The sequence below is a fragment of the Fukomys damarensis genome, unplaced genomic scaffold (genome assembly GCF_012274545.1).
Source record: "Fukomys damarensis isolate Sample0158 unplaced genomic scaffold, DMR_v1.0_HiC HiC_scaffold_36, whole genome shotgun sequence".
In the NCBI taxonomy this organism is placed as follows: Eukaryota; Metazoa; Chordata; class Mammalia; order Rodentia; family Bathyergidae; genus Fukomys; species Fukomys damarensis.
Genome location: NW_022900948.1, coordinates 22,942,471 through 22,952,984, shown reverse-complemented (window position 1 = coordinate 22,952,984; position 10,514 = coordinate 22,942,471). Strand labels below are relative to the sequence as shown.

General features: G+C 31.9%; 1 protein-coding gene across 1 annotated transcript in view; it reads right to left on the bottom strand.

Annotated features, from left to right (window-relative positions):
* Nucleotides 1-585: 585 nt before the first annotated feature.
* The window catches only part of Fsd1l (fibronectin type III and SPRY domain containing 1 like), a 57,710-nt gene continuing 47,781 nt past the window's right edge, over nt 586-10,514 (bottom strand). Inside the window, exons 12-15 of the mRNA XM_010619702.2 lie at nt 8,043-8,143; nt 7,367-7,618; nt 4,963-5,051; nt 586-1,503 (exon numbers count right to left, since the gene is read on the bottom strand). Of these exons, the coding sequence (XP_010618004.1) occupies nt 1,381-1,503; nt 4,963-5,051; nt 7,367-7,618; nt 8,043-8,143 (565 nt within the window). The 3' untranslated portion in view covers nt 586-1,380. The remainder of the gene's footprint in view (nt 1,504-4,962; nt 5,052-7,366; nt 7,619-8,042; nt 8,144-10,514) is intronic.

Here is a 10,514-nt window from a genome sequence, read left to right as displayed (position 1 = left end):
CTCAAATATTATAACCATAACTTTTAGTTGGGCTCAGAGAACTTTAGTTAAACATTTTAATCAATTCTTTAAGAATAGATTATTTTTCTGCTCAATAACCACAGATTTTACTTAGTTAACATATTTCCCCCAACTTTGGGAAAGTTGTTTGTATTGAGTTTTGTAAGAATTGCAGCCCTTTGGAAAGCAAATGAATGCAACAAAAGGATTGAGGAAAAAAAAAATCCTCTGAATGTATGTTTGAAAAACTCATGTGCCAATTAAATCATAGATACACAGACATTTTTCAAAAACAATTGCTTGAACCATTTCACATCTTTTTTAGAATACTTGTAGGCATTTTCCTTTATTACCTATTTTTCTTAGATAAAAGTTGAGTACTATATGGTTTTTTACCCTTTATAAAACCTTATCAATATACTTTTACTCCTACTAATAACATTAAAAATCAGTAAGTTATTTTTTTGTGATTAGTAACTGCACTAGAGATCAAACACACTGAGCTACATCCCCAACCCTTTTAAAAACGCATTTCATTTTGAGATAGGTTATCACTAAATTGCCCAGGCTAGGCTCAAACTTGTGAACCTCCTGCCTCAGCCTCTCAAAGTGCTGGTATTACAACCATGGATGGGCCACCATACCTGGCTAAAGATAAACTATCAAAGGTAGAATGAAACTAGACAACAAAGTCAGAATATATAAAGCTGTGAAAGTACAGAAGAAATAAAACTGAAATTTGGGTGGTTTTAAAGTGTATAAACTTTTCTTACCCACTCTATTTTGAATTATAACCACAAGGGAAATATCACCATTTTCTGGAAAGGAGAAAATGGTAAACAAGCCAGTTTAGCAAAACTCAGCTTATTTATAGGCAAAAAACCATTTTAAGAACTTTTCTATCATCCCTGATAATTTCAATTTTTAGACAACCTTAGGGGATTATGCATTTTTAAAGTTCACTGTAAGAACTGAATAATACATAGTGGCGAGTCAGAAAAGAGAACATAAGGAATAAGGAAAGCAAGTTCTAAAAGCTTTTGTTCCAGGTCCTAGAATTAGAATATATAATTAAACATATTAGAAGAGTCAAAGTAATTTAAGAAACATAAAAATGGGTTTCTATATGAATATTTAAACACTGCATTTTGCCCCATTGACTCTTCAAAGCATAAGTTTCTTGCTTGATAATTGCTCACTTTATGATATTGCACAGTAGGTTCCTGCAAGTGCTTCATACTAGATGCTTAAGCTGAGATTCCAGACCTTAATGCAGAACACATAGCCAAACCTGACTTCCATCACTCACAAACGTCTGTGATTAGTAACTGCACAGAAAATGCCACCCAACTGACAGGAGGTAAACATTCTGAGTAGGTATTATTGAGTAACATTGTTCAGGCTACTAGCTGAACCAGTCATTCCATTTTCACTTTTCTGAAGTGTTCTCACAGCACTTGGAACCTGCATTCCTGTACTCAAAGAAAGTCCACCACACCAAACCTAAGAAAAGACACAAACAAAGCCTCAGTCAGATTTCAAATAATATTGGAATTTCAGTGGTTCTTAAATTTCTATTTGAAGGACAAAATGCTACATATGTGAGTATCAACAAGTGTCAAACTGATAACCACATCAGAACTGAGAAAAATCAGAGATGCTAAATCAAGATTCTTGTAAAGCTACACAGGCCAAAGAAAGTTTTTCTGGTAGGAAAAGCCATTGAAACTACAGAGGGCACTTGGGCTGTAGAAATTTAGAGTCGAATTTGGGTAAACCTAGCAGGTGAAAGATATGGCCATCATGAGTGATGACTTTCAAAACCAAGGCAATTCTTCACAGAACCAACTTCCTTACCCTTAGTTATTGCTTTTAGTTTTGATGAGATACAGCCTTAGATTATAGCAACGTAACATTCTTCTATTAACACGGTAAAAACTGCACTCTTCTTGCTTATCCTGTAACAAGTAAGAACTTTTACAATGCTTTAGGAAGGATTTCCATGAAAAATGTACCAGATGCACTTGCCATGTTCTATTAATTATTACTAATATGAAGGAGTTTATGAAAGATAAAACTGCTTTGCTGTGAAACACAGCACCACGATAAGTAAACAAATTTAGACAGTCAAGTGATTTAAAAGTATGAAAATATTCCAGAAACAAGCTTAAAGCAAGGGAAATTATACAAGCATTCTCACTTTCAGTTATATACTGTGTTCAATATTTTAACTAGCAGGCTCAGTAATGATAAGCTCTCAGAATATAAAAGCAATTCAGGTTATAAAATTACTACCAGTAGGTTTATTTTTAGTAATAATAAGTAATTTAGAAAAATATTTGTTCAAAATATCTAGCATAAAAGTGTAAAAGCAAATAAAGGGAGAAAGTTTTTTAAGTAAATGGTACTAGAAGAATTAGATATCCATGTGCAGAATAAAAAAAAAATCAAAGCATACCATATACAAAATAATTAACTCAAAATAGACCATAGACTTAAAACATAAAACTATAAAACTTCAAGAGGAAATGAGAAAATATTTTTGTGATCTTGAATTAGTAGTACCATCCATAAATGTGGAAAAGTAGGTAAATTGGGCTTTATATCAAAATTAAAAACTTTACTCTGAAATATCTAGAAAGCAAAAAGACAAGTTATAACATCATGGAAAATATCCTCAAAACACATAATTATATTCAAAGCTTTAAAGAAACCTTAAAATTTGATAATAAGAAAATAACACCCTAAAAATAAGCAGAGGATTTTAACATACCTTACCAAAGAAATTATATAAATGGAAAATAAGCACAAGAATCAATGTGCCACATCATTTTTCATTATGAAAGTGCAAACAATAACAGTAAAAATACCATTACACAGCTTCTAAAATGGCTTTAGGACAACAAGAAAAATCTAGCAATACCAAATAATTGAAGGATGTAATGAACTCTCATATGGTGCTGGTAGCAATGCAAAAATGGCAGAACCACTTTGGAAAACATTTTGGTATCTTACAAAGCTAAACATCAATGTAACCCAACAACCCTACCCAAGGAAAATTAAACTTTATGTTTGGCCACAAAAAAACTCCTATGAATGTTTATCATGGTTTTATTCATAATTGCCCTAAACTAGAAAGAACTCAAATATTCTTCAAATGGTGATCAATGTATTAACTGTGGTATATACATATAAGGAACACTACTCAGCAGTAAAAAGAGAACACTGACACATACAACAAAACAGATGAATTTCAAAAGCACTATGCCACACAATCAAAAGGCCATCTACCACACCACTGATATGACATTCTGGAAAAGGCACAACTTCAATGACTAACAACTGTTTATTAAATTGTAGCACTGAATGTGATGGGAAGGTCCCAGTACAAAGGAGCAAAAACAAATTTTCTAGAGTGTTGGAAGTGTCGTATATCTCGAATGTAGTGATGGTTCTACTATTGTATGCATTTGTCAAAAATCCATGGGAAAGCACAATACTTAAAAATTAATCTTGTATATAAATTAACATTCATTTACTTAATAAAAGTAAACCTTCACTGAAAGAAAAGTTTGAAATAATTTCCTAAAGCATCTTATGACACTACTGTGTGATTACAGTTCATCATTTGGATCAAAACTATGAATAAACTCAGTATGTATCTACATGAGACTGATTCAAACTGAAATATGAAACTTTTATAAAAATACACCTAAGTGTTGGAAAAATACTTTCCTTACTTCCATATGGTGAATACTTAGTCTTTGATTGACCAATTTGGAAAAGCAGCCAAAAATACATAATACAGCAGAGATTTATAGTGAAGCTCAAAAAAAAGAGAAAGAAAGAAAAAAAAAAGAAAAAAGAAATGGCCCTTTCAGTATTTTAAAGTATTTTTCCTAAAGCAACAACTTTATTCACTAATCACTTTTATCTTTTTCAATGAAAAACTAGAAGTCTTGGTTATTAGCACTGTTTTAAGCTTAAGATTTTAGAGTACCTAGAATAAGAAATTATCACTGACTGTGACATTCAAAAGCACTCTATTTTAAACCAATATTTATCCTGAATACTTTCTCTTCATTCTGGGGGATTATACTTAGGAGTAATGATGAAAGAACACACATACAAAACAGTCCACAAAGTCTACCCTTGAAATATACCACCCTGGTTTATAGCAGTAACTCCCAAATTAAGGAAAGCTTCTAGCCAAAATAATGGTGATCTTACCTGGATTCCAAACTCCCAAAAGTAGCCTAGCTTTATAGAGACATGCAGAGGGTTAAGGCATAGGAACCAGAAATACGATTTGCTTTAAGAATTAATTTAGAATGATATTTCATTTTGTGTGGAGAAATGTGAATTTTTCTTCTATAAATCAGCCTGTAACTGAGTAGACCCAAAATTATGTGTGTACAGCCCCCAAATGAAAACCACCTACATATCCAACCAAATTAGAATGGATATACTGTGATATAGTCATAAAAAAGAAAACTATACAGCTATAGAATGAATAAACTATAATGACACAGGATATAGATAAATGTGGCAATGCTGAGCTAAAAAGATAGTGTCTAATTCCATCTATGTGAAGTTGAACAGGAGGCATAATGAATTTATGGTATTAAAACCCAAGATAGTGTTACCCTATGGAGAAAGGCCATTAAAGGCAAGGAGCTTCCTACGTTCTGGTAATGTCCATTTCTTGTTATAAGTGCTACCTTCAAAAGTAATGGAGTCCTGTGGAAATTCATCAAATCAAATGCTTATCATCTGTGTGCCTTTATGTATTATATTAACATGGAAACATAAAAAAATATATAGAAAATCACAAATTTTGGAAAGGGTGGACCAGGGAAAGAGAGAATGAATATGAATAAAAGTCTGCTTCTATAAACAATACAGCATAGAGTATTCTCCTTAAAGTTACCATGCCAAATAAAATACAAATTAGGTACTAACCATGAAACCAGGTAGTACTGGCTGAGTAAATTTTGTCTTAAAGGAATAGAGCAACTGTTTTGAGTTTGCATCATAGAAAGAAAGTTGACCTAAAAAGAAGGGGAAAAATAGCCTAATTTATTATACAAGCAATTGTAATGTCTAATTAATTCTCACACATAATCACGCAAAAATATAGAACATACTCTGAATTTTACTATCGTATCATCAAATCCGTTACTCTTGACTCCCCACTGCTCAAGTCCTTTGTACCAATCATTTGACACATGTTAAGACTTCCTATGTTGATAGCACTGCACAGGCAATAACAATCTAGTAGTTATAAAACAAAGACATGCTCCTGCCTTATACTTCTTAAAGATTGAGCATTAAAAGTCTTATGTTATCTATGCTTTCAATCTCTTCCATTTTAACCATGTACTCTCTAGTATTTCTAATACTAGATTATCATTACTGATGAGTTTTCTAAAATGTACAGAACCACTCCTCTGCAAAATTAAAGAGTAGCCTATTATTTTTCAAGGCTTTCAGAATCAGATTAATTCTACATTACTGCTTTTCCCTGCTGTATTCTATACCCTAAGCCAGTGATGGTGAACTTTTTAGAGCTTTCAGTGGTAAACAGCTAGCTGTGGCACACATGCCATTGGTTCATATTACTTCTATTACTTCTGTGGAATCACAGAATAAGGAAAAGAAGAGAGAAAAATAAGCAAATTCTACCTTGGTAGTCATAACAGAAAAAGTGCCCCAATAAATCTGTCATTTATTCTGAGGAAAATGGTTTATATGATTCAAAGTAATTAGTAAAATAGAATGTAGCAAAATTAACATGTCAACACTAAAATGAAATTAAGCCAAAATTAATTTTTTTCCTCTTTTCTTTTTCAGTGATTAAATTGACAGTCCATGAAATTATGGGCCCAGAGATACTTGAAGTGATGAAATGTGGTATTATTATCTTAAAGTTCAATATTTTCATGATTATAATTAGTTCCATATAATTATAATTAAGGTTATCTAATAACCTTAGAGAAGGTATTTATCAAATACAAAAATATCTTAAGAAACTTTTAAAAAGATAAATTTTCAAGTTGATTTTCAGACGATTTCAAAAGGAAAAGTTTAGCCAAAATCTCTTTAAGTTAAAATGAAAAAAAAGGATAAATGTTAACATTCTTCTCTTGAATTATAAACAGTAAGTATCAACCCCTAAATTTCCTAATCTAAGACAGTAAATTCAATCTTACAATTCTGTGAAAAAAGATCTAGTGGATTAGGATCAATACAGGTCAACGGATCTTTAACAATGCTATTAACTGATATTACTAGAAGCAGTATTCCCAAATCACTCTTCTATTCTGGTCACTGTAACAATCAGCCTTTAAGAAATACAATGCACACTGTATACAACCATAGAAGATTATAAGGGTTTGGAAAAATTAAGTTGTAAAAGGAAGAGCTAGTAACAAAGAATGTAGAGTTTGAAAAAATGGCCCCAAAAAGTAGTTTGTCATTTTTAACAAACAAAAATTACCATATAAATAAGAAATAGGAGACACAAATCTTTTTTTTCAAGTGGCAAAATTTAAGTCTCAGCAGTCATAGAGATAAAGTAAATTCATTTTAGAAAAACCTAACCTTGCTCAACAACCAGGCTTCTAATTGTCTTAGACAATAAACTCCATATTAAAAAGTTCAGGGCCAGGGATTTAGCTTAGGGGCACCACACCTGCCTTACAAAAACAAAGTCTTGAGTTCAAACCCTGGTATCAAAAAAAAAAAAAAAAAAAAAAAAAAAAATTCAGCCCATGAGTGGTAACTCCCTGAAGAGATACAGTTTAATAAGGACTTCATAGGGCCGGGGATTTAGCTCAGTGGCATTGTGCCAGCTTCACAAATACAAGGTCATGAGTTCAATCCCTGGTACAAAAAAACCCACCAAATAAATAAATAAAGTTTTTTTAAAAATAAGGATTTTATATTGTGTGGCAGATCGATTGAGTAATTTCTAATGTCTACTCCTACTTAAAAAAACCTGACTCCACTACCCTATACAAGTACACAATAAAACAGTAAGGAAAGAAAACAGAAGAAAGTTTAATGCTTAAGACTATAATTGGCAAAATCTTTGAGGTTTAGTAAATTCATTTAACAATTATATACATACATAGATACACACACACACACACACACATTATATAGAACTTTTATACAACTCTAGACATACATCATATGCCTTTCTGGTGGATTTTTAGAACTGAGGTTACACTGATGAAGAAAGCCTAGCTGGCCAAAATGTCCTTACTGTAGTATTAATAGAAATTCTGTATAAAGGATTGCCAAGGAGAAATACTGAAATACAAGCAACCATAATAAAATAACTTATGAAAAAAAAACTTACCCCCATCAAAATCACAAAATACACCTATTTTGTCAGGAACAGTAACATCCAAAGCTTTGACTTTATTATTATGTTTTGCTGCAAATGTGTTTTGTAGCCAGTTGTTGACATGAATGCACCAACTAGTGTTTGTCTTTCCTAATTGGTCAAACTTCCCCAAAGTTTTGTATGCCACTCCTACACTGTAGGATTTACAGTCTTTTTGGGCCTTGACTTCCCAGTAATGTTGTCCACTTTCAATAGCAGTATCTCCTACAAAAGATCAGAAAGGAAGACTTCACTCATTTCTTCCTTATGAGTCACATAGATTTTTACCTATCACTTTTCCCATAAACGACACAAAATTTTTAATTCAACTGCTATTGCTATGAAACTAATCATGCTGGCAACATAGATACTAAATGCAGAGTACTTACCAAACTTTACTTATACATTTTTTTGCTGTATATAAAATGCTTCATAACTTTTCTTTCTTAATATCACTAAATAAACTGGAGTTTTAAAAGTTTCAATAAGTCAGTTTGAAAAGGCCCCCCAATTAGGCTTTAACAGGAAAAATTTCTATGAAGATTCACTGACTATATAGGTAGATACTCTAGCTCTAAGCAAGTAGAATGCCATTTTGATATGATGCTTTTAATCTGATCTCATGAAGAACTATTACATTTTATCCTACCAAGTACTGTATATGATTCCCCAGTAAAGCGGTCTCTGCTGCCTCTTACTGGTGGTGGCCTGGAGCTTACAGATGTCCGTTTGGGGGATGGCGTACCACTTCTACATAAAAAAGAATAAAAAGAAAAACAAGTACTTTATTCTGGAAATGTCTCATAAACAAAAATTACAAGTCTTTGAAAAAATTTCTAGTATCACAAAACAGCATCATTTAATTTGTCCTGAATTATTAACAGAGAGTTGTCAATTTAACACTCAAATTTAAGAAGCCATCAATACAAAGCAGGCTGAAAACACTAATGTTATGGACACTGAGCAAGGCTTATACAAAGAACACAAAGTTGAAATTAAAAAAACAATGACAAAATGAAGGAAAAAAATCAAGAAAGACATTGGATTCCAGCTTATATTTTTTGCAATTAAATTTTTTAAAAAAGCAAAATTAGGCTGCTTCTTACACTCACAACTAAAAAACTTTTAAAGCTTAGCAGTAGGTGTTTTTGTTCTGTACCTTTTATTCTTAAAAAGAGAAATAGGAATTGCCCAAATCAGTGTATAGGATACTATTAAGTATTATAAACCATTTCCAGTATTAAAACGAAAAGATCCAATCTGATCTCATATCGAATTATGATACGATAAACTGGATTGAGTTAGGCAACACCAAATATTAAAAACTTAGAGTATGTCGCGACCCAAAGATTTTTAAATAACATTTTAATTATGTTGATTCACTGCATCTAAAACACAAAAAATTACACAAAAAATTGGGGGGTGGGTAAGAATATCCTAGTGCTAATTAAGAAAAATAGAAATACTATATATATTACCACTAATTAGAAATAAAAACCATTTTACAATATTAATATACTAGAATTTTTTTCCTACAAACAGATGAACTGAATAGATTTTAACAAGCTGTCAACTCATATTGAAATAAAATTCCCTGACAAAGGTAAAACAAAAATTAAAATATAAAGTTTCATATGATTCATCTGTATTATTTAAATGTCTTACTGTCAGAAGGCAGATTTATCAGTGTCAAAGAATTAAATTGTGAACTCAAGACCACTTCCTCTACTTTTTAATATATTAGGCAGCACAATTATAACTCAACAACTCTAATATGCATATGATCTAGTTTAATTCTTCCCAAAGGATGAAAAGTTATTTTTGTAAAGACACATCTTTAAAAAGGTATTTGAGTGACTGACTATGCATCCTATTTTAACAGACAGCATGAACAGAGATGAGTAAGGATAGAGAGATTAAAGTTTCTGTAAAACTTCCGCCACCTGCCTCACAAGCACAAGGGCCCGAGTTTGATCCCTGGTACCCTCCACCAAAAAAAAATCACTATTCTAAAACTTCTGTAAAGTTTGTTCTGAGATTGACAAAGGTTTCTTCCCATTGGGGAGGGGGAGAACAAAATAAAATCTGATTGGGGAGGGCAGGAATAAGCATAAATAAATTCAAATGAAAAATTGTAACACTCTCTCTTTCTATATATATATATAATTTTTAAAAAACTTTTCCAAGATTTGGTTTGACTAGCTTTCTAAGTCAATACTTTTACAATACTCTTAAGAGTCATTAATAGTAATAAAGTAAAATTCTGTAAACTTACAAGAAAGGACTATATCACAATTTTCTTTTTAATTCTTTTCATATAAGCTTTTAAAGAATATTAAAAATCTGATTACCAAAAGTCTGTACATTTTCAAGTATTTTATCTTAAACTAGGGGAAAAGATAATACTGTATTTTTCTCAAAATTAAAAAACAGTAAATGTAGCTCTGTTTTCATTATCCTGTGGGAGAGGGCAAAGTGTCTTGAAACTGGTGATTTTCAAACCACGTCCTGACCTCAAAGGAATCCACAGATGACACAGAGGCTGCTGCAGGACTCTGAAAAGAAGCCACTGCCAGAGTTCCTTCCTACTTAAACCAGCTACCTTGCGTTCTCTCTCTCTTTTTTTTAATTATTATTATTATTTTTTTTGGTACAGTGATTGAACTTAGGGCCTTGTGCTTGCGAGGCAGGCAGTGGAACCACTGAGCTAAACCCCTGGCCCTACCTCTCTTTTTTAAACTGGGTTTCTGGAAACGTTTCATCTGACAAATGCTTTCTGTTGCTAATTTTTAAAGAACAAGGGTAAAGCCTGGGCTACATAGTGAGTTCCAAGTCAGTCTCAACTATGTATTGACTCCCTGTCTCAAAAAAAAACCAAGGTTAAGAAGTACTGTTTGGGATATAAAATTAGGAAACATATGAAAAGGAGGGCTTTTGTCTTAATGTGACTTATAAACCGAAGTTTATACTTTTATTCTCTAAACATTCTTTTTTTTTGAAATAAAATTTCCTCTGGAAAAATTGAGTGGGCATTTGGAATAGCTAACCAAAATAAAGTCATCAAAATATATTAATCTTCCTCCTAAGTTAGCTCAACCTCAATTTTTTTTTTTTTTTTTTT